Consider the following 25682-nt stretch of genomic DNA (forward strand, 5'->3'; position numbering starts at 1 on the left):
GCCAAGGCATTAACGCCAGTTTTATGCTGATATGATTCCATTGAAACCAAACCATCCATGCAGTCAAACATCCGTGGAAGTGCACTGGTATAAAATGGACATAATAATGTCAGGGCCCAATATGTATAATGTTGGGTATGCTGTGTAACAGCAAATCATAACTGTTTTAAGAAAAGCATTCCTGTAGGTGATAAGTACTGCAGGATATGGGTTTTCTCTCCATGTTTGTTTGTTTATGTGTTAATGAATACCTCAGTGTAAGCCAGAAAAGCCTTTTGTTTTCTTTCCCTTTCAGGTTTGGATTTTCAGCCCTACTTTCCTGGTTTGGATTTCCTTCCCCAATTCAACACTGTGTTTCCCATAAAAAGAAACACAGTAGGTGCTTGCATGCAAGGGACACGTTCTAGCCCATTACATGCATTTGTGGGCTCTCCTATTAAAGAAGAAGATGAGCATCCAAATCAAGATGCTGAAGCTACAAAAATAAATATTGGAAAACAAGAATCTAGAGAACCCTTGAAACAGGTACTCTATGCTAATTCCTCTCCTAAGTGATTGTTCTTTGTTTTGTTTATAAGTGACTGCCTGTTGCCTTTTACCTGCAATAAATACTTTTATTTGGAATTTGCCAAAAATTGTTCCAGGAAATGTGTACTAAAAGGACTGCAAAATAACCCTTAGATGTCACAATAACCTTACAGTGTCTCTGTCTTACTCCAGTTTAGACCATTCTGATTCTTGATCTCTTAAATGTCTGACTTACAATGAATCACTTTTGAGAAGTCTCTTGTGGTCTTGAGCAACATGATATGAGTTTACATCCTTTTTAAAAAAGTCCTTGACATTATAATACATTGAAACCAATGAAGACCAGCTATACTACCATGCAGAATATTTTTAATTTCTGAATAGTTGGGAGCTATTATTTCTTGACAGAAAGCATTTTCCACAAAACTCATAGGACCTAGAAAGGGGAAGGTGTCATTTCTTTTGAGGTGGTCTCTGCTTACTTCTCTTTATGAAATCTGCTTCCACTTCTGTTGCTGTTGAGATTCAGGAACTCTCTCTAGAAAGCAGTGCTTGCAGCACTGAACCTTTACAGCTGAATTTACAAAAGGCCCACGTCATTCCAGTTCTTTTCTTTCTGTAGGCAGCTTTGAGTATGAGTTGGTTATGAGGCTGATCTTTGTGTCTCAAGAATCTGTTGTTGTTATGGGTCCTCCTGTTAGTGCCAGGATCTACCCAGATAATAGAGATGTGGTACTAAGCCAGCACCTGCCAAACATCATCTTCCATTGGAACAAGCCATAGCAAGTTTTCCCTCAATGTCAGGGTTTTCCTTCACTTTGGAAAAGTCTGTTGCAGAACAAGACTTGGGCACAGTCCGCTGAGTTTCAAGCAGGTTCTCTATCTGAGGATGTTTCAGGCATGTCCTCATAAACAAAGGTAAGAAACTGAGAGGTCTTCAGTGCCAGAGGTGTTGGCACTATCCCGGAAAGGGAATAAACACATGAGCCCAAGAACTGTGTGGCCAAACTACCTCCAAGGGCACTGTTGAGTCTGAAGGTTCTTTTGGCTTTTCTTGTATTGCTGACTCCTTGTTTTTCTCCAATTGTGGCTCATGTGGAACCTGTAGCACCATTACCAGAACATATATGACTTTGCTACAGGCTAGAGGAGATAGTTCTACTCTCTTAAAAAGAGAAGAGAACTAATTAATCTGCCATATTTTTTCTGCTGAAAGGAAAATACTGCATTAGTCATGAATAGTGTCTGTTTCCTTTTACAATAGTAAGTAGATACTGGGTTTTACCATTCTAATACTAATGCAAAGCCAAGTTTTTGAGGTCAGCTTCAAGGATATGCTGTAAATATTTGTATTTAAATTTTAGTTTGCATTAGTCACTAGAGTTGGTTGGAAACTTTTTGTCTAAACACTTTTTTTGTTAAATGCCAACTCAGTAAAACAGTTTTTCTCCCCAGAAACTTTGTTAGGAACATTTCAGAGAGGACTATCTGTGTAATCTGATGTGTAGGGCACTCCTGATTTGGAGCAGGTCTCCTACATCCCAGGGGAGTTCCCTAACCACTAGGCTAATGGGTATTCTGGGATTGGTGCCCTCATTTCTGTGAAAAATGTCAAAAGGTCTCTGTTTTGTTCTGATGTGGAACAAAAGCAAATTCCAAAATCTCAAAATTTTGGGGGAAATGGAATCATTGTTTTCTAGCCAGACCTATTTGTTCCAGCTTTCCAAACACAAAAATACATGAGGCAATGTAGATCTTAAAATGTAAACCATCATTAAGTGCAACTGAAGTGTTACAATTATTACTGTTTTTAATTTGACTTACAAGCTTTCAAAATTGAGCTCATCGAATGCTGAGTCTGGAAATTCAAATACTCCACTTTTGCCCACTGTAATCAAGACTCCGGAAGCAAATGAGAGGCTAGGGAAGAATATTCAGGCACTCTTGATGTCCGATTCACCAGTAAATGGTACTACCTCAGCAAGTAAGTGTGTGGAAGTTGTCTGGTTTTACAAGTGGTTATTGTGTGTTATGATACCTAATGTGAAAACTGTCACAGAAGTGACTTTAGCATTAAAACTGAATTAAAGGGCAAGTAACTGAGGAATTTTTTTTGATAGTGTACTAAATATAACTTGAGCTGCTTAGATGTAGGATAAAATAATCAAAAGCATCTAAGGGCTTGTCTAAATGAACGCTTGGGTGTAAATATAACCTGCTGAACATTAAGTGTCTCTTTATGGACCCTGCTGCCATGCACTTAAAGTTCCCTCATGCATTTTGATCTACTCCCTTTTCAAAGTCTGGTAGCTGAAAGTGCACTAGGGAACTTTTAGTGTGCGGCAGACTTACACTTCAGCTTACAGCAAACTAAGTGTCTGTGTAAACACTCCCAAATGACTTGGGAGCCTAAAGGCCAGATCTACAAAGGTATTTAGCTGGTTAAAGATGCAGGTAGGTACTTGGTAGGATTTTCCAAAGTGCCTGAATTAGACATATATCTCAAGTGGTTTTGTAAATCCCATTAAGCACCTAGCCACATCATTAGTACTTTTGTAGATCTGGCCTTAGGCTCTCAAGTCACTTATGGGTAAAATATTCAAAAACATAGAATCATAGAAATATAGAGCTGGAAGGACCCCCACAGATTATCTAATCCAGTACCCTGCACAGAGGTAGGACTAAGTATTATCTGGAGCACCCTGGTTGGTTGTTTTGTCTAACCTGTTCTTAAAAACCTGCAGTGATGAAGATTTCACAACCTCCCTAGGTAATTTGTTCCAGTACTTAACTACCCTGACAGTTTTCCTAATGTCTAACGTAAATCTCCCTTCTTGTAATTTAAGATCATTGCTTCTTTTCTTTTCCTATCCTCAGTGGATAAGGAGAACAATTTATCACTCTCCTCCATATAACAACCTTATACGTACTTGAAGACTGTTGTTATGTTCCCCCTTCAGTCTTCTCCAGATTAAACAAACCCAGGGGATTTATTTATTTATTTTTGGTCTTTCCGCAAAGGTCATGTTTTCTAGACCTTTACTCATTTTTGTTTGCGCTCCTCTGGACTTTTTCCTGTTTATCCACATCTTTCCTGAAGTGTGATGCCCAGAACTGGACACAGTATGCCAGTTGAGACCTTTTCAGTGCTGTGTAGAGTAGAACTACTTCTCATGTCTTGCTTACAACACTCCTGCTAATATATCCCAGAATGTTTGCCTTTTTTTTGGCAACAGTATTAAGTTGTTGACTAGTTTAGTTTATGGTGTGTCTCTCTCTCTCTCAAGACAGATGCCTTGTGGAGTAACAGAAGTTTTCTCTTAGTCTCCTTCTCCATATTCACTCTAATACACTTCATTTTTCTTCTATAGGTCCAAAGATAACTTCTTCTGTCACTGCGGGAGTTGCCAGTTCATTATCTGAAAAAATAGTAGACACCATTGGAAGTAATAGACCAAATGCACCATTGACATCAGTTCAAATTCATTTCATTCAAAATATGATACAAGAAACGCTGGATGATTTCAGGTAAAGTATGTTCATGTAATGTTTGGAATATTTCATTGACTTGATTTTTTTTTTTTTTTCCCAATTGAATTTTGTAACTTTATATGAAGTGTTTTAATACAAACTCTGGATGGCAAAACAAATCATTCAATTTTGTATAATCAGAATTCAGCTTTTCAACTAAAGTACGGTAAACGTGCGGTAGATATTTCCATTGATCATCAACCTGTTTAACTAATATTAGGGTTCTGTTAGGACTGTCAAGCGATGAAAAAAATTAATTGCAATTAATCGCGCTGTTAAACAATAATAGAATACCATTTATTTAAATATTTTTGGATGTTTTCTACATTTTCAAATAGATTGATTTCAATTACAACACAGAATACAAATGCTCACTTTATATTTATTTTTGATTACAAATATTTGCACTGTAAAAAACCAAAAGAAATAGTATTTTTCAGTTCACCTAATACAAGTACTGTAGTGTAATCTCTTTATCATGAAAAGAATTATGTACAAAAAAACTGCATTCAAAAATCAAACAATCTAAAATTTTAGAGCTTGCAAGTCCACTCAGTCCTACCTGTTCAGCCAATCGCTAAGGCAAACAAGTTTGTTTACATTTGCAGGAGTTAATGCTGCCGGCTTCTTGTTTACGTCACCTGAAAGTAAGAACAAGCATTCTCGTGGCACTGTTGTAGCTGGCGTCACAAGATATTTACATGCCAGATGCGCTAAAGATTTGTATGTTCCTTCATGCTTCAACCACCATTCCAGGGGTCATGCATCTAGGGTTGCCAACTTTCTAATCTCACAAAACCGAACACCCGAGCCCTGCCCCTTCCCTGAGGCCCTGCCTCCCGCTCACTACGTTCTCCCTCCCTTGGTGGCTCGGTCTCCCCCTCACTCACTTTCACTGGGCAAGGGAGTTGGGGTGCGGGAGGTGGGTCCAGGCTGGGGGAGGTAGGATGAGGGATTCGCAGTGTGGGAGGGGGCTGCGGTTTGAGGCAGGGAGTTGGGGTGCAGGAGGGGGCGAGGGCTCCGGCTGGGGGTGCTGGCTCTGGGGTGGGGCTATGGATCAGGAGTTTGGGGTGCAGGAGGGGACTCCAGGTTTAGGGGGCCTCAGGGCTGGGATTGGGGCTCGGGGTTGGGACGTGGGCTTACCTCAGGTGACTCCTGGTCAGCAGCACAGCGAGGCTAAGGCAGCTCCGCGCAGCTCTCGGAAAGCAGCCAGCAGATCCGACTCCTAGATGGGGGGGTCAGGAGGCTGTGTGTGCTGCTCTCGCCCGCAAGCACCGCCCCCACAGCTCCCATTGGCTGTGGTTTCTGGCCAATGGGAGTGCGGAGCTGGCGCTCCGGGTGGGGGGCAGCATGCTGAGCCCTCTGGCCCCCCCCCGCCTAGGAGCTGGACCTGCTGTCCACTTCCGGGGCGCAGCACAGATCCAGGACCTGTAGGGACTAGCCTGCTTTATCACCGCCAAACGGACTTTTAATGGCCCAGTTGGCAGTGCTGACCGGAGCTGCCAGGGTCCCTTTTCGACAGAGCGTTCCAGTCAAAAACAAGATGCCCGACAACCCTACAGGCATCCATGCAGATTATGGGTTTTGCTCGATAACAATCCAAAGCAGTGTGGACCGACGCATGTTCATTTTTATTATCTGTGTCAGATGCCACCAGCAGAAGGTTGATTTTCTTTTTTGGTGGTTTGGGTTCTGTAGTTTCCGTATCGGAGTGTTGCTCTTTTAAGACTTCTGAAAGCATGCTCCACACCCAGTCCCTCTCAGATTTTTGGAAGGTACTTCTTAAACTTTGGGTCGAGTGCTGTAGCTATATTTAGAAATCTCACATTGGTGCCTTCTTTGCGTTTTGTGAAATCTGCAGTGAAAGTGTTCTTAAAATGAACAACGTGTGCTGGGTCATCATCCAAGACTGCTATAACATGAAATATATGGCAGAATGTGGGTAACAAGAGCAGGGGACATACACTTTTCCCTCAAGGAGTTCAGTCACAAATTTAATTAACGCATTATTTTTTTAACAAGCATCGTCCGCATGGAAGCATGTCTTCTGGAATGGTGGCCAAAGCATGAAGGGGCATACAAATGTTTAGCATATATGGCATGTAAATACCTTGCAATGCTGGCTACAAAAGTGCCATGCAAATACCTGTTGTCACTTTTTGGTGACATTGTAAATAAGAAGAGGACAGCATTATCTCTTGTAAATATAAACAAGTTTATCTTAGCGATTGGCTGAACAAGAAGTAGGACTGAGTAGATTTTTAGGTTCTGAAGTTTTACGTTGTTTTTATATTAATTTGTTTCTGAGTGCAGTTATGTAACAAAAAAAATCTGTAAGTTGCACTTTCATGAGAAAGAGATTGCACGACAGCACTTGTATGAGGTGAATTGAAAAGTACTATTTCTTTTGTTTACAAATATTTGCACAGCAAAAATGATAATCAAGAATAATATGCACTTTAATTTCAATTACAACACAATACAGTATATATGAAAATGTAGAAAAACATCTAAAATGTTTAATACATTTAAATTGGTATTCTATTGTTTAACAGTGAGATTAAAACTGCGATTAATCGCGATTTTTTTTGTGTTAATCGCGTGAGTTAACTGCGATTAATCGACAGTCCTAGTTTCTGTATCTCCTATCACTGAAAATATCAGTGGTCCCAATACTGCAAACTTGTAAGCTTGTGCGTAACTTTATTCATGTGAGTAGTCCTATTGATTTCAATAGGTTGATACCATAATGGGGACTACTCATATGAATAAATTTTACATACGTTTGCAGGATTGGTAAGCTACATGCTTTTTGGGTAAGTTTTAGATCTGCATGATGAGTTCCTTAGTAGATTTTGTGGTGTCTTCTGTTGCTTCTCCCTTCTCTAGAAACAGGAGTTTCTGCTTTGGGTACTAACTATTTTGGGAGATTCCCCTCCCCCTCCCAGGGCACAATCCAACTCTTATTCAAATCAATGGAAAGGCTGCTATGGACTTCAGTTGCAGTTAAATCAGGTTTGATATGGCTCAAGTTAGAGTGGGAAAGTTTGTTGCCATCTTAACATTTTTTTGAAACAATGCACTCAAATAGAGATCACTGGAGCATTAATTTTAATATGATAGGTCAGGTGTTACAAAAAAACCATTAAATAGGTCTCAGTATCTTATACTTTGCCTTCACTTCTGCTTTTATCTTTTGGTGGAAATTTATTGAGCCAATCACTATATATATATTTTCTTGTTAAAAAAAATATATATATAATTGTTCAAAGCAATGCTTTGAGCTTTTCTCAGGATCTAAATAACTGCAAAGCTATTAATTCAGTTATGCACTGCAGTATTGAGTGTAGGTCTACACAAAATGAAGCCAGTATTGTAAATGAAAAACGTTGGTTGGCATCCATTTGTTGTGCATGTGGAGCTGTTACTAAAAGTTCTCTCATTTTTTGAAAACAAAAAATGCCTCACTAAAAGCCAAAGGAATGGCTTTTTAAACAGCTTATCTAAAATATAGGAACATTTGCCATAAACCTCCTAACTCATTGTATCGTGGGTCCAGTGCATTGCATTTGTTGGAATTGTAGATTTTGGAACTGGAGAGGAAAAGAAACACTAGATGACATAATTGATTTCCCTGCTGGTAGAAAATTGTTCCCTACAATTTATTTTTTAGTGTTTCCCAGCCTTGTTTGTATCTAAAGAGGTCGGTCTTCTATTGGGAAACTGAAGAGCTTTTTTTCTGGTGTGACATTCACCCTGACCTTTACTCTTTCTTGCTTTAGGCTTTAACTCAACCAGTTTAGCCCATGTTAAAGGCAGTTTGCCTTGTTGATACTAGGTTTAAAAACAGTTAGTTAGAATTTGTTAGCTAACGACACATCTTCAAGTCCTAGCCTAGACAAGGCCGACTGTGACTAAGGGTACGTCTACACTACCCGCTGGATCGGCGGGTAGCGATCGATCTATCAGGGATTGATTTTATCGCGTGTAGTGTAGACGCGATAAATCGATCCCCGATCGCTCTCCCGTCGACTGCTGAACTCCACCTCGGCAAGAGGCGGAAGCAAAGTCGACGGGGGAATCGCGGCGCGCCGCTAGGACGTGAAATAAGTCATTTTAATTCGATCTAAGATACGTCGACTTCATCTACGCTATTCACGTAGCTGAAGTTGCGTATCTTAGATCGATTTCCCAACCCCTCCCCCCCACAAAGAGCCTGATACAGCTCTGAGGTGCAAACTGCCCCATTCATTTTAGTGGTTGGTAACACAGATAACAATTGTAATACTTCAAATGTGAGCATTGTTAGGTATTTCACTACTTATCAAAGCATGTAAGAAAGGAGAAGAAATGCTAGTCTACGCTACAAAGGCTTTGCTGGTACAGCTGTGCCAGCGCAACTATACCAGCAAAGCCTCGTAGATGTAGACTCAACATATGCCAGCAAAAGAAGTTATTTTGTCAGTATACTAAAACCACCTCCTTGAATGACAGAAGCTGTATTGGGTGCCAAAGGACTCTTGGCAGTATAAGCTGTGTAGGGACAGAGGTTTTTGCCAGCATAGCTATGTCAGGAAGGGGTGTGGTTTTTCAAACCCCTTACCCACATACCTATGCTGGCAAAACTTTGTAGTGTAGACTTGCCCCAGTAACTTTATGAAGTTCTGCAGTTGTGTAGGGTTTTAACACCTGGCTGGGTTAAAAGGGAGAGAAGGTGATTTTAGACGCCTAAAGGGCTCAAACTAGCTGTGACAGATAGTTTAGCTAAGGATTTAGCCACACCTGGAAATATTCCAAAATATCTATTCCTGAATAATTATTATAGATTGGTCCATCAATAGTCCAGGTCTGGTTCAACTGTACCTACAGATTGAGATCACTCATTGCCAGGAGTTCTCATAACCACAAAAAACCTATTAGGGTTCTGGAGGGATTCATTTAGGGCTTGTCTACACCTGAGAATTTACCAAAATAGCTATTTTGGAATAATTATTCAGGGATAGTTATTTTGGTATAAGCCCCTATGGGACTACTTATTCCAGACTGCGAAAGTGCCTTTGTAAATTGGAAGAAGGCACTCTTATTCCAGAATAAGAGTATCCACATGGGGACTTATCCCAAAATAACTCTTCAATGATTATTCTGAAATAGCTATTTTGGTAAATTCTCAGGTGTAGATGACACCTAATTTAATTCCTCCAGAACTCCGATGGGTTTTTTGTTCTTCTGAGAACTCCCATCAATGAGTGATCAATGGTAGAGTTGAATCAGACCTGTGCAAAGGAGGACTATTGAGGGACCAAACTATGATGTGATGGCGGGGTGGGGGTGGGGGGGTGGTATGTTTGTTTTTTCTTTGCATCCCAAAATTTTTGGATTGTTAGGTGGAGTGTCTGCATCTCCCACTTCTTCTCCCATTTTCTTTTACAAACTTGGGTCTAACTTGTTGTGCAGCATCACCTCAGGTCTTCCTTATTCTTTTCAGCCAGCACCAACATTCTTATGTTTGTATTGGCTTTCGTTTTCTCTCCTCCACAGGCCCCCTCCTTTGACTGAGTGCCACTTCTTTCCAGCCACCCATCTCCGAAAATGAGCCCTGCCTTGTGTTTGATTTTTATTTTTTTAAACATCCTTTTGTGTTTAAAAATTTTTTTTTACATAGCACTCCCTAACGTCTAAGGGGTGTGTGTGTGTGTATATCTTCCTACTGTATTTTCCACTGCATGCATCTGACGAAGTGGGTTTTAACCCATGAAAGCTTATGCCCAAATAAATTTGTTAGCCTCTAAGGTGCCACAAGTAATCCTCCTTCTTTTTGCTGATGCAGAGTAACCAGACTACCACTCTGAAACAGGTTATTTTGTGACTCTTTCAAAAGTCATTGTATATTATTTCTATAGGCTGTTTATACAAACAGAAATGTGGCACTGGTTTCTATTTTCTGTCGAAAAAATTGCAAGTCAATTATATAGATGGAAATTAATAATTTCACACAATTTTACTCTAACTGGAAATGTTGTAAATTGTGTTGGTTCTTGTGATAGTCTTTTTGTTTTTCTCATATATATATATATATATATATATATATATATATATATATATATATATATATATATATATATATATATATATACAACATTGTATAATAGTTCTTCTCTTTTTTGTTGTTCAAAACATTTTCTGGTGTCTCACAATAGCTTTGCTATGATGTGACAGAACTATTGCTATGCTACTAGCAAAAACTATTTATACTGTGACACTGATTACTTCTTTGTGTCTTAGTATCATTCCATCTACTCCAGAAGTGCCTCTCTCTTTCTCTCTCTCTTTTTGTATATGTATTTCAAGAGAAATACCATACCATAGCTTCTTATGTTTATAAACTCCAGGATTTAATCAAGAAATATAATAAAAATGTATATTTTTCCCCCTCTTGGGAGTCTTCTTGTCTTTCCTTTTCTTGCCTTAAGAACCCCCAGTTCTTAAGAAAAAGGTTCAGCTTCCTCTTCTGTGACACTAGGGAAGTCATACCTAGAATGAAGAAAACCAAAGCAAAATCTTTTAGTTCCTTATCAAATAAACCAGGGAGCATGGAAAGAAATTGAGGCCAGGCGGCTAATGGTGGAAGCTCATTGTGTGACAGGAGGAATATGTTTGAGTGAGGAGAGAAAGGGGTAGATATGCCCTTGTAGAGGGAAGGGATGTGGTGTCCCAAAATGGGGTAAAGCGCGCTCGTGTCACTGTTTGGGTGGGGAGTACCTGCCACTCTTGTTACAGCCACTAAATTTTGTCAACAGCAGAACCTAATGGTATATATTACCTCCTATGTGTCTGATAGATTTTTATTTCTGCATCTTTTAAAAGGCTCTGAAAGTAGGAGTCTGTGGAGGGCACTTAGTTTGTGGAAGCCGAGGGCTTGAATCTCCTACAGCTAGCTTTTAATACAATTTTGTTTGAACATTTCATTGCTAAAGGGGGGAAAAAATGAAAAAACTGGGGGGAAATCAAAGAGAAATGGCATATCTATAATTGTCTGTGACGCAAGTCTCATATATTTGCATGTATATCGACCTAGCTCCCACTGAGTTAGTTTTAGATTATTGATATTTGTAGTGGGAGAGAAGCAGTCTTAGGCTATGACTCAAAAGTTTTGCCCCTTTCATTGTACATGTATTCATCGGCCTCTTAGAGAGGGTACAGAACTCTTTGGTCAGTTCTTGAGATTGGCATGTGTGCACTTTTGATCCAAATCTTTAGAAGAGTCTCTGCCTCTAGAGAACACCAATTAAAACAAATTTCTCTCTTATCATTCTTCCAGCCTACACCACTGTATCCTCCTAATGTATTTATAATTGTAGTTGAATAAAATATAAGGGACATATTCTTTTGCACTTTCAGACTTTGAAATGAAATGTAATTAGTTGTTTGTGGAACAGAAAAAAAAAACAACCCACAGTAGCATCAATTGGAATAGCAGAATCACACTGTGATGTTGCTTTCCAGGCTCAGGTTTGGAAATGATTTTAGGGATAGCACTCCTCAAACAGGTAGAGATTAGTCAGAATCCCTTTGTACCTTCATTGGTGATGCTCAAGTCTTGTTGAGTTCATAGAACTTTTTTGTGTGGAAACACTTGTTGCATACTTAAGACTGTAGAATGTTTTACACTTAATGTCTTTATTTATGAAAAATACATAATATGCTCTTCAAAATTACAGCATTTACTGGGTACATGTTTTCTGAGAATGTATAGATAAATCTATTAGTTTGAGTTAATTTTAACTTAAATGGATCTTTTAAGACATTTAGCATTTGATGTCACTCTCTCTTTTGTCCTTAATGATTTTAATAACTAATGCAGAATCAAGCTTCCTATATAGTCGAAACTCCTTAAAATCGTGAATATGCAGCATTAGAAGACTTTTTTTTTTTTTTAAGATTAATGACCATTTTTGCCAGGTTTTTTTTTTTTTTATGACTGAAGGTTTCTTTCAGCAAAGGTTGAGAATTGTTTTACTACAGCGAATCTCACAAATAACTGCTCTTTGGAAATGGCTGCCATCTCCGATTGTTTTCAATGGAACGAAGGCTGCAGGCTGCCCTTAAAAACGATGGCCATTGCCTCCATTTACTTGCTTCGCACAGTGCAAATCTTTGCTTTCTCACAGCACAGAGGGTTCTGTGTTGCCAGAGAGCAGCTTGGCATCATTTCTGTTGTGAACAAGAGGAGGTGGCCATTTTGAAAGAGGACAGTTCTTTGAATGATTTCTCCTAACAAGAGGATCATTCTTCTGCTGCTCCTGTAATGTGCATTCATGAAAATAGTGGCAAAAATTACAATAACCTAACTACCTTTCAGAAGCTACCCATTGATTCATGTCTCTTCAACAGGGGGAATACTTGTATGCATGCAGGGGAATTTTGGGGGATCAGAAGGTGAAATGGGGGGGTGGCATGTGTGCAGGGGACTATGGAGGATGAGGGTTTGGGGAAAATGGGGTGTTACACGCTGGCTGTTTGTGCTGCTCTGACAATGCAAAGCGTCTGCAAAGTATGTTTAATTGGCCAGTGTGTTCTCGCTGCTTTGAATCTGGCTCTAAAAGATACTGCATATTTTCAAAGGATTAGCAATATTACATGTAACATCCTCTGAGTTGTTTGTTTTGTGTTTTTTTATCTATGAATTTTTTAATTAAAGAAAAGAGTTTCTCTGGAAATTTGTTAAGATGAACCTCATCAGTTCACTATGGATGGCAGATCCCTTTAAAGAGCCTAGGTTTAAGGATTGCCCATTTGTAAAATACATTTTCTTGCATCAAACCTAAGGTTCATCAGCTGGGTCCTCGATTGGGAGACTGCTCGGATCCATATTGTATGGAGTAGGCTAAGAGCTTTTAGGACAAATTCTAAATCAGAATAAATTGTGAGACCTTACTCAAAATCCCAGACTCTGGATGCCTCAAAGTTTGGTGCCAAGAGAGCCTGACTGTTGAGGTGGGTTGAATGGTGTGGAAGGCTGTTGCCTCGGACTCTCTTTTGAGTATTCTTCAAGGACTAGAAATTCAGAGAGGAAAGATGGAATTACACCAGTGCTCCCCAGAATCCATTTCACCTCCAAGTAAACTAAAAATAGTGGATTCATTAAGGTGCCAGTACTGAGATTCTCAGGTTGCCAAGTGCAAAATTCTCATTTGAGGGACTTCTCTGTGCTGAGAGATAGAGCCCAGTGCCAAAGATTAAGAACCTTTCAAGTTAAAGATCTGTACTGACACTACTCAGAAGGGTTGGGGAGGGGGGATTACTTGCCAGTAAAAGGAGGCCTTCAAATAGATCATCAGTACAGATTCATATTCCCCACTCTCTTGGAGTTTACTGTAGATTCTTAGGAAATGAGGACAAAGAGGTCATGCCTTCTTACATCACTTGACCTGAAATATGCTATGGACTTGGCAAAGTCTCTATGGCCCATCCTAATCACTGTTCCAGACCATAATGCAGCGTGCAGGTACCTTCCAAAAGTGTGGACCTGTACTGAAAATCTTCTTCTTTAATTCCAATTACAGGCGAATGACTTTCATTTATTGAGCATCATTGTTGTGCATCGTATTGTGTGACTGAAGGAGGCTTTTCTCCTCCAACAAGGTTAACATTCAAACTGAACACTAAAAATATAATACAAATCTAAGATAAACCTATGATGTATCAGATGAAAGGCCAATCTGTGGATCACTGGTTAAAAGTAAAAATGTATTTCTATTGGCATTCCTGGTCCTGTTAGCAAAAAGAGGACAAGCTCTCAAATGTTCTGTATTGTTCTGTTCTTAAAATCCTTTTTCTAGGACTATGAACAAGGATTCATATAATCACTAGATGAACTATTCTTGCAGAAACTTGGGAGTAGCGAGAGACATGAGCCATCCTGAATGATTTATTACAATTCTACTTGTCTTTCTGCACCAGTTAGGAGTGGGGATAGTCATTATCCTTACTCCTGTGTCCAGGATATCCCATAGTGTTATAAGACAGTTGGTTTTGTGGTTTTTGTGTGTGTGTGTGTTTGGGGGACTAGAGGAAAACTAATGTCTTTATGGAATTGACAATAAAGTATAAAAAGTCCCAAATGATACCTTTCTTCTTCCAGAGAAGCATGCCATCGAGACATTGTGAATTTGCAAGTGGAGATGATTAAACAATTCCATATGCAGTTGGTATGTACAAAGAACAGTATGAAAATGTATATAAGTAATGCTGAAGGGTGCCTGCTGCTTTACAGATAAAACTGAAAGTTAGATGCATGCCTTACAACCTAAATAGAAAACATACAGAGAAGGGATGGGAAACACCTACATATTAATATATGTATTAATCTGTATCAAGCTGAACAAATGAATTGTTGAAATCTAGTAGACTACCAAAAGGTAAATTAAACTAACCAATAACTTTTTGTTACATGTGATACCAACAAGAGAAATTGACTATCATTGGTTTCTCTTCTTTCTCTCTCCCTCCCTTTTATAGGCTCTGCTGAATGCTAGGAGAAGCAGACCTATTTTTATGCTCTCAGCTAGTGCTAACTATACAGTATAACACAGAACACTGCTCCATATGGTGATGGTCTTCCTACTTAATATCCTAAAACAAAATCAGATTACTTGCTTTTTATGTTCTTAAACTATTTATTTCTTACCTTGTCCATATTCCTATGGAGAGAAAGCACTGGACTGGGACTCATGAGATTACCATTGACTCTGAACTACTGTAGTGCAAACACTAAAAAGAATTCACATTAACTATATTTTTATTGAGCTTACATGGGCTCAACTTGAAATGACTCTCAGACCTCTAGTTTGAATGCTTTGGTTTTGCTGTGAGCAGAGGGGGAAACAAATGTTTCCGTTAATGAGGGAGGAAGGTAAGGCTGAGAGAGAATGTCTCTCTGCCTTCACCTCTTCCCCAGTGTTTCTTCTCCAGTTTGGAGTTTGAAGGAAACTAATCTGTTGTTTAATGCCTCCCTTTTACGGAGGATAGGATGGTCAATCAGGCTTTGAGGCTGCCTTTCATGTGGGAGAAGGGAGGATTGAACTTGGAAAGGTCAATGTCTCTCCCCCTTATCTTTTGAAGAGGAAGAAAGGGATTGTTTTTGCCAACACCAGTTATGTTTTCTCTGGTGTTTGGAGTCATGGACAAAAAGAAACTCCCTAACCATGGGGGAGAGACTCCACTTGTGATCATGTGAGAGTGGGTGTCATACAAGAAAACTGTGTGTAGGTGGGGCCATCTTTATACTGGAGCAGGGTGGGAAGACAGAAAGAGCAACTTGGAGTGTGGAGCACATGATGATTATTTTATTTTAGATGCTCAAGGGAGTATTTGTTTGAGGTGCCAGAATAGCCCTGATGATCTCACTCTGTTAGGCTAGATCCAGCTAATGGATTCATGTGAGCAGATATCTGGGCATGTATGAAGCTCCAGCGACTGCCATGGGTCTCAGCACAGGCACAATAAATTGCAAGATTTGGGCCTTAACACAGATATGGCTCCAATAAATGAAAGTAAAAAAACAGACTAGAGGGAGAAGAAGAGAGGAAGGACAAGGGTAAAACTAAATAAATATTGTTAGTTACCTTGGCAATAGAATTTCCTTTTAACAACCATTACAATAGGACACTGTATCTGCATTAGTTGTTGCTGTGATAATTCTAGCATCTGAGTGCTGATAGAGATCCTGGAACTTGTAGAACATACTCATTAAAACAAAACTATGATGCAAAATATAATTTGAAATCACCCAACATTACAAATCTTGGGTTTTATAACAAAAATGAGAAGAAAATGCACACATCATCTTTGGGTTTTTTGCTTGTGGTTTGGTAGTTTAAGCAGAAGAATCAGCTAATAATTGAATGGGTTGTTTACATGCTGAAATGGAGTAAGGAAATACCTTAAGAAATTGAAAGTCTTTAATCTGTTGTTTTTGAAATTAAGCTAATCTATAAATTATTTTAAGATTTTTCTGCTATTTGGCCTACATAAAAAATCTTTAGTATCCAGCATTGGTCATGCTTCTTTTAGTGGAAATTGAAAAATATATTCCCCTTCTTAAAACTGGGACAAAAGCGTACTTTGATAAAATATCCATTAAAGAATAAGGAATTAATGACGGGAGTGCAGTACACAACAAAAAAAAGTCATGTTAGTAACTTATCAAAAGTTTTTTTTTTTTTTTTTTTTATTCCTTTGTGAAAAAGATACAGTATATTCTCAGGTTGTTGTTTATATTAATTTTCATCTGTTCAAAAGAGGAAACTGCAGAGAACAAAATTTGAAAAGTAAACTTTAGCTGTTGCTAAGAGGGTTTTTCTCTTTTCTCTAGAATGAAATGCATGCCTTGCTTGGAAGATACTCTGTAAATGAAAGCTTAGTAGCTGAAATTGAGAGACTACGAGAGGAAAACAAAAGACTAAGGACCCACTTCTGAAAGGTCCACACAGAGCTTATTTTCTTGGCATTTCTTGAATTTTGTACTTTAACCTTCAAGATGTCATCTACCGAACACTGAAGTCGTGTATGAAGACCAGTATTGTTTTCTTGAACTCAGAAAACCTCTTCTTTTAAATAAATGTTATAAGACACAATACTTAACTGTAAAATTTTTAACAGAGATAAATCTGCACTAATAACGGCTGTAAAGAATGTGTTCATATCTTTATGGTAAACTGACTTGAAATACATGTGTTGTCTAACAGGAAAGCTAACAGGATAAGTATTTTATCAGATCTTTAGCTGTCCACGAAGTGCCTTTTATAAATGAAAAGGAAACAGGACAAATGTATTTTCCATAAGAATTTTTTATATATACCTACTGTCAGAACTATGTAGACTGACGCATTATTTTACACTTTTGTCAGCAGCAGTCTTTTTAGCTTCAGAATTTCGACTATTTTTGTGAAAAACCATATTGTTTTCAGTATGACATTTTGGAGTTTTGTTTCTGCATAGCTGGAAAAAACAGGGAATCTACTAGTAATTATCTGATTAACATGCAGTTATGAATAACTCAAAACTTTTCCTATATGGAGCAAAACTTGGGTTCAGTCTTGGAAATATTAATGAATGTGATATCCTCTTGCTTGTGGGTTTGGTTTTTTTTTTTTTTGTAATGGTTTTTACTCTTTTGCCACTGATTCTTCCTCTCCCTTCCCTCCTCCCAGTTATAAATGTTAAATTTTAGGATGAGTTTTTGTTAAAATTTAGTTGTGTAAACTAGAATGCTTTCACTTACATAAGTCTGAATATTTACATAATTTAATGGCATATTGATAACTTATCCAGTTTCATTGAATATAACTTGTAGCCTTAGAAATGTTCTGATTGAAAACACTTAACCAGTAGTACTTTACCACTACTGTAACTTTCTTTTGGCCATGCTGAATACCAAATTAATTCATTTGTCTTAGCTATAAGCTAACATGGCTGCATGTGTCATGCCAGTACTGTTAGTCCAGCAGTATAACACTGCCAGGCCTATTCTTGCAGTTCTTAGTGAGGCAAAATATCTGAAGTGAAATCCTGGCCCCGTTGAAGTCAATGGGAGTTTTGCCACTAACTTCATTGGGGCCAGGGTTTCGCCCACAATCACACCAGTGAAAGTGTTGCCTCAGCAAGGGCTGATCAGGGTCTGCTACAAGTGCCTTTTGCAGATGATGTTCTGAAGATCTTAAGATACCCACAACCATTACATGATGTTCCAATTGAAAAGAAGATTTCAAAAAAGAAAATACTGAGAACACAGAGTTCATTAGCTACAACATGCAATGTTTATCTCCAGCATGGCATTCTTCCAATAAATGAAAAAGCCATAACAAAACGTCTGTCACTTAATTAAAATAATACATTGCAAAGTATGAAACATGCAAGAAAACTATTTGAATCTTGTCACCATCTTTAATGTGATTTTTTTAAAAGAAGGAAGCATAAGGGAGCGGTTCCTGTATTTTTTTACAAGCTAATTAATTATTTGTTTCTTGTAAAAAATTGAATAATATTGGTGTAACCTTCAACATTATGATCAGGACTTGAATATCAGTTTGTAGTTTATTGCTACTATGTTCAAAAGAGCTTTAAAAAAGTGTTTCTATATTGAGTTGAATTCAAGGAAGCAGAATACATTAAACTTATTTTTAGTAATTTAATGCAAATAATGTACAGATAACAGTATTTTGTAAAGCTTTTGTAAGTTTGTAGAATGAGTAAGCAATTTCTGACACTCAAAATACTAGCCACAAACTTGTGAAAAAGATGGTGGTTAAAAGTATGGCAAATCTTTCACAGTTCTACAGCATGCATTGTTAAACTGATGTAGCACCCAAACATGTCCAGACTCTGTTCCCAAGGCTTTCACACCACAATGGCCATAAAATAGCAGGGAATTGAAAAAGCATCCTGAGTATTTGTCTGCAGATGTCACCAAGACTTCTTTTTTATTCAGAACCTTGGGTAAACTTCTGAGCTTCTGAACAAAGGACATCGCAACAACAGTGATTGAAGAAGAAAAGGTTTTGACTTTTGTCCTGAGGCTTGTTTCCTTATCTCAGGATTAATGTGGCACTGGTGACTGGCAGAGACACTCCAGCAATCCTGATAGCCCCTAGGGGGGCAAATAGCACATTTTACTTGTACACAGATCTGAACTGTATTTTAAAATAAAATTCTTTTATTTTAACTCTTAGAACAAAGCACTTCTGGTAACCCTTTTTTTGAATAATGATGCAGAAGTGTGTATGAGTCAGGAAGAAGACTGCAAACTAGGGATGGGCCATGTCTTATGGAAGTTTCTAAGCTCCAGAAGTCTCATTGAATCCCTCCTTGGAATCCCTTGTTGAGTTGAGCTTTGCAGTATCTCCCTCTACTTTTGAATGTGGCAGCCATCTAAACGAATTGGTGTTTATGGAAATGTTCCATTTGTACCATGTGATTCTGGAGTAATAGATATATCTGACTTAGAAATGAGTACAATTATGACAGGATCGATGGCTGTTGCTGTAGAGCACTTTCAAATAAATGTTTTTGGGAAAGGCAGAGTGCATGTTTTCTACTCCCCTTCTCAAGTACTGGTGAGTCTGGGATCTTGGACTCTCCTCCCTCCTGTGCAGTCATTTCCTAGACTCATATATGCTTCCTCTTCCCTCCCTCTTCGAAAAATAAACAGTTTAATTTTTTCCCCCTTGTCTTGGGTTATAGCAAGATAGATTTTTAGGATGAGTATTTCCTATCTGGGAACCTGGATTCTGGAATTTGACCTACCGTATTTTCCGGCGTATAAGACGACTGGGCGTATAAGACGACCCCCAACTTTTCCAGTTAAAATATAGAGTTTGGGATATACTCGCCGTATAAGACTACCCCTCTTCCAACGCACACCAAAAAAAAATTAAAAAAACATCAGATTTGATTTCAATATGGTAATTTTAATTCAAATGCTTATGACATGCAGGTACTTAGCAGGAAAACTGTCACTTATAAACATAAGGCTGTTTGTCATCAAACATGTAAACATAAAACAGTGCAAGTGGATTAAACTTTTCCTAATTCACTCTAAAGCTGAAAGGAAGGATAAGACAATAAACCCATGGGAGCTGCCATGCTGTTTGTTTTCTAAGCTGTCAACCAAACTGGAACTGATGATGAGAGGAGGAAGATAACAAACAAGAGAGAGAGAGCAAGGCTTGGTCTACACTAAACCCCCAAATCGAACTAAGGTACGCAACTTCAGCTACGTGAATAACGTAGCTGAAGTCGACGTACCTTCGTTCGAACTTACCGCGGTCCAGACCCGGCAGGCAGGCTCCCCCGTCGACTCCGCGTACTCCTCGCGGCGAGCAGGATTACCGGAGTCGATGGGGAGCACTTCTGAGTTCGATTTATCGCGTCCAGATTAGACGCAATAAATCGAACCCAGAAGTTCGATTGCCTGCCGCCGAACCAGCGCGTAAGTATAGACAAGCCCCAAGTGCCGGGCAAGTCCCTGGCGAGTTAGCAACGCCCATCATAACTGCAAGCTACGGTATTTTTACAGGTTTTGCTGGCGTGACAGTTTCCCTTTAAAAGTCTTCAAAATCCTTCTGTTCGTCATCTGATATCATAAGTACATCAATGACATCTTGTGATACATTTGTAAGGCAGTCATCGTATGGATCGAATTCCGTATCAGATGGTGTGGTCTCAGCTTCGGCTTCCTCTTCATCTTGCCACAAGTAGTCGTCCTCCATACCATCTAATGAATTTGATATGCCACACTTCTTGAAAGACTTGATTACTGTTTCTGCATCAATATCATTCCAGGCTTTTATGACAAACTTGCACAAAACATCCAACTGTGGAGCACGCATGTTTCCTCCTTTTGTGAATGACTTTTCGCCGCTAACCATCCATTCATTCCACTGTTCTTGAATGCGATCTTTAAATGGCTTGTTTAGGCACACATCCAGTGGCTGTACCAACGATGTCAATCCTGCAGGAATAACTGCCGCATCTGTGTTTAGTCTTGCAAGCATTTGCTTGGTGCTGGGAGTTAAATGAGCCCTGAACATATCCCACACCAGTAGACTACATTTTTGAATAAGTCCACCTGGTCGCCTGCTCCATACATTATCAAGCCATAGCTTTACCCCTTCTTCATCCATCCAGCCTTTTTCATTCACATGTACAAAACAACCAACAGGGAACTTGAATTTCGGCATTGTTTTTCTTTTAAAAATAATCATTGGTCTCAGTTTGGCGCCATCAGCTGTGCATCCTAGTACCACTGTAAAACTGGACTTCTCATGTCCTGTTGTTTTAATTAAAATTGTTTTTTCACCTTTTTGATGGACAGTTTTATTTCCAACCATATCAAAATTCATTGGAGTTTCATCCATATTTCCAATACTACTTAACGCATAGCCATGTTTAGTGCGCTGTTGTATTACGTATCGATGGAAACTATTTACTTTGCTATCAAGATCTGCAGGTAATTTGGGGGCAATTTTCATCTTTTGCCTCAGTACCATATTATGCCTTCCCATGAATCTAGTACACCAGGATACAGTGGCCTTAAATCTGTTGCTGTGATCTGGGTTAGATTTGGCCCACTGAAGTGCAAACAAATGTATTTTATTTCGTGTCACTACATAACCGTTTTGGCGATGCTCATTCACCATGTCTGCTACATGTTTTTCGAGTTCTGGCCAATGTGGAGTGCCTCTTCTTAATGCACACTTACCCCTTGGCATACTCTTTAATGCTTTTTCATTTGCTTTCCAGTCCCGAACCATCTTTTCTGTTACTCCATATTGGCTTGCAGCAGCGCAGTTATTATGTTCCATGGCAAAGTTTACCACTTTAAGTTTGAAACTGGCTTCATATTTCTTTCTTCTTGCTGGTGGAGCCATGATGGGGTTTTGACTGTTGGACATTTGTATACTGTACTGTATGTACTGGTGCTATACTGTATGAACAGGTACAGATACTGGTGCTGTACTGTATGTGGTACCCCGTATACAACAACCAGCCAATCATGGCAAGCGATGTACCTTACCGGCGATTGGCTGGTTGTTGTATACAAAGCCTGCTTGGATTGGTCAGCTCTCCCTGCCTGCCCAGCCCTCCCTGTCTCCAAGACTATCAGAGCGGTAGCGCAAACACGCCTCTTTCACCCGTCTGGCCCGCCTTGTATCCTATTACCTCCTTCTCTGCCTCTCAGATCTCGCACATGCGCGCCTGCGCCGCTTCACTGCAGTCCTCAGGAGCGAGATCTGAGAGGCGGAGAAGGAGGTACGGTAATAGGATACAAGGGCGGGCCAGACGGGTGAAAGAGGCGTGTTTTTCTGGGCACAGCGCCGCTCTATCTCTTTTTTCCATACCCCGGGCGTCCCGGACGCCTGCAGCTTGCTCCGCCCTTCACTTACACCTTCCCGGTGAGGCGCCCCCTCACCTCGTCATCGGGCGGGGATGTGGCCGCGGCCGTTTTTGAGCTCCCCCCACCATATGCGGCGACCGCAGATTCTCCAGTCCGGCTCGGAAGTTTCAGCACCCGCCCTATAAGACGACACCCGGCGTATAAGACGACCCCCAACTTTTGAGAAGATTTTCCTGGGTTAAAAAGTAGTCTTATACGCCAGAAAATACAGTATATATCAGGCGTGTATATAATATATATGCATTTTTAAAATGGGCTTGGTGTCAGACTGAATTTTTTTTGACAGTGCTAAGAAATGTGATAGTCTTTTAAAAAGATTTTACTTAAAAAGGCAGGATCATTGATTAAATATATTTGACACCTGTTAAGAAGCAAACCAGTACTACTTTTCCAAGAGGCTGTCCACTATATTTTAAGGATAATATTTCTCAGAATATTTGAACTGTAGAATGTACTTCATAATCATTTGTTGGATGTTTGGGGAAAAGAGGGTGAACATTCAGTTTGGGGCCAAATGTATGTTTATACTACATTATTCTAAAATATTTTTGTTTCAATAATAGCATGAAGTAGAATTTCATCTCAGGAATAAAAATTATTAAATGATGATATTTTGTAATTAAGAATAGTCAGTACTAAGCAGCTATCGATGGTAGACCAAAATTTACACTTGGAAAAAGGAAACCTGTTAAGATGTTAAAACAATTGTAAATGTAAAATTAGCCTTTTTATATTCTCTATGAAATGTATTCTATATAATGTCAAATATAATAAACTCTCAGAAAAGGTGATATGCCCCTTGCACTGTGGGCAATCTCAAATGTAGGAAGTTATTTCAACAGCAGTGTAAAAATACATATTCAGCCTCATGAACCCACAAACTCTGGTAGTGGTGGATTCATGTAAAAATGCATGTATCTTTTACTTATAAAGGCAAAATCACGGTGATTTGGTGACCATCGCCACTCATGATGAAATAATGGTTCCAAGGCTTGGAGCCAAGCTATCTATCTGAGGAGGCATGCTAGAAAACAAGAGGACAATTTGACTGCATTTTGTCCCAGTTATTAACTATATGAAAGATGACAACTTTGACCAGAAATTAGAGCCACAAATTCTATCTTACTAGAAAAAAATGTGCATTGGATCAGTAGGACTAGCAAGCTGTACAGATGCAGAGAAGATACCTTTAGCACAATGAAAGGCCACCCATTTAATCTTACATAATTACTATACCATTCAAATGACAACTGTTTTATAGCTAAAAAAGTTACAATACTAGTAAGCCAAACATTGTGAACAGTCTGAAATCTAAGTTGAAATAATCACTGTTACAGTAGGGTTTTAAAAAAATATATTCTAGGTCCTCAGACTGACCAGTTCTAGCTGCATTGACTTCAATGGAATAAGTGAAATCAGAATTGGGGCCTGTGACAGATGACTGGGATCTCAATAAGGATTATTAATCTATGTCCCAAAATATGATTTATGTTTATATTCATGTTCTCAAACTGTGGGTCGGGACCCTGAAGTGCATTGCAGCCCCAGGGCCAGCGTTCGACTCCATGGGACCCAGGGCTGAAGCTGAATCCTGAGTGCTTTAGCCTGGGGCAGCAGAGCTCGGGCTTGCCCCCACACACGCTCCCGCTCACATAGTAATTTTTGTTGTCAGAAGGGGATCTCAATGCAATGAAGTTTGAGGACCCCTGGAAGAAGAGATCAGACAGTATTCACCCACTGGTGAGATAGTCACAAGACCAGTGATTTCAAGGCATTATGCCTGAATGAGTTAAGAGACAATGTCAAAGTCTAATGGCTGTCCTAGGGGGGAGTCAAAAACAATTTAAATAGGGTGAGTCAGACCTGGGAGAAGCTCTTTGAGAGACCCTGAGACTCACCAGGAGGTTTGGAGCTGGCTGAGAGAATGTGGAAGTCTGTTCTTCCTGTAACTTAAGAAGAAACCCTATCTAACTGCGGTCCAAAGAGGAAGCTCAAGCATTGATGTCCCAGTTTCTAATCCTCTCTTCCCTAGGAGTAAGCATCAACATCAAAAAATCAACTTTGAACCCTACTTGGTTCCTGAAATGCATAGGAGTTTGCATCGATGTGACCCCACGAGCTTATCTGGCACAGGACAGATTCCAGACCCTACTGGACCAAATCGCCCTGGTAACCTCCAACCCTTTGGTCTCAGCCAGGAACCTGCCTCTCCATCCTAGGGCAAATGGCGGCATGCACATATGTCATGCCCTTTGCCCGCCTGCACCTTTGCTGTCTAAGCTATGGCTGCAAAGAGTCTATTCTCCTATGCACCAATCCATGGACACCATACTCAGTATTCCACTAGAGGTCATCTCTTTGGTGGTGGACAACCTGCTAGAAATCTGCTCTGGAATTTCATTCCTCCCATCCTAACTGACCATGACAGTCATAACAGACACATCACTCTCAGACTGGGAAGTTCACATTGATGAGCACATGACACAAGGCACCTGGACCACAGGAGAGACCAGGATGCACGTAAACACACACAAACTTTGTGTAGTATGCAAAGCATTCCACGTGTTCTTACCAGCTGTCTGCTATTGCCACAGTATGTTACATGAACAAATAAGGGGGCACAAGGTCCCCAGCACTGTTTATGGAGGCAATTCGCCTCTGGGGATGGTGCATCGCACATCATATCCTTTTGGCAACAGCCTATCTGCCTAGCACAGAATGTGATCATAGATTCTCTCAGCAGGAACTTTGCAATTGATCACAGATGGGAGTTGCACGACATGATAATAGCTGATATCTTGGGGTACACCAATCAGATACCTCTTTGCATCACACACCAACACCAATATTGTTCCAGGGGAGGACGTGGTGCCTACCTACTGGGCAATGCTCTGGTCATCGATTGGTCAGACTGGATGAACTATGCCTTCCTCTTCTCCCCCATACTCCTACCTCATGTCGTCCACAAACTCCAGCAGGAGAGAGTGATGGCCATTCTGATCGCTCCATATTGGCCTTGCGGATTCTGGTTCCCTCTTCTCCACATGTCAAAACTGCCTCCACTCCTGCTCCAGACATTTCCAGAACTGCTGACACAACACAACGGCACCCAGATCCATGGACGGCATGGTTTTTGGATAGACACCTCCATTAACATGAGAGTGTTCATTGGCAGGTCCTCTGTAGTAGCCAAAAGGATTCCACAAGGCAATTCTATTAGGCCAAAGGGGCATGCTTCACCCCCTGGGCCCAAAAGCAAGGTCTTGTCCCCAATTGTGGGCATCTCCATGCTCTTAGACTACTTCCTCCACCTGAAAACCTCAGGACTTGCTCTCAGCTCAGTCAGAGTGCATCCAGCCACCATTAGTGCTTTCCATCCTCCGGTGGAAGGACATTTGATTTTTACCCAACCCTTTACCACCTGATTCTGGGAGAGCCTTTTACATAATATCCACCAATTCAATGTATTGCTCCCCAATGGGCCCTCCTCCTAGTCCTTACCTCTTTAATTAACTCTTCCTTTGAATTGCTGGCCTCCTGCCCCCCCTCCCCTTTTCCATGAAGGTTGCTTTCCTTGTTGCCATTACCTCAACGAGGAGGATTGGTGAGCTGGGAGATGTGGCAACCCCCCTTTCACCATAAGGACAAGATGTCACTGCACCTGCAT

At 39.9% G+C, this 25682-nt stretch overlaps 1 protein-coding gene across 1 annotated transcript in view; it reads left to right on the forward strand.

Moving 5' to 3' along the window:
- The window catches only part of NEDD1 (NEDD1 gamma-tubulin ring complex targeting factor), a 61212-nt gene extending 38408 nt beyond the window's left edge, over window positions 1–22804 (forward strand). Inside the window, exons 11-16 of the mRNA XM_065560866.1 lie at window positions 296–525; window positions 2356–2512; window positions 3900–4056; window positions 14201–14267; window positions 16433–19363; window positions 22227–22804. Of these exons, the coding sequence (XP_065416938.1) occupies window positions 296–525; window positions 2356–2512; window positions 3900–4056; window positions 14201–14267; window positions 16433–16537 (716 nt within the window). The 3' untranslated portion in view covers window positions 16538–19363; window positions 22227–22804. The remainder of the gene's footprint in view (window positions 1–295; window positions 526–2355; window positions 2513–3899; window positions 4057–14200; window positions 14268–16432; window positions 19364–22226) is intronic.
- Window positions 22805–25682: the final 2878 nt, after the last annotated feature.

Source organism: Chrysemys picta, chromosome 1 (genome assembly GCF_011386835.1).
Source record: "Chrysemys picta bellii isolate R12L10 chromosome 1, ASM1138683v2, whole genome shotgun sequence".
Lineage (NCBI taxonomy): Eukaryota > Metazoa > Chordata > Testudines > Emydidae > Chrysemys > Chrysemys picta.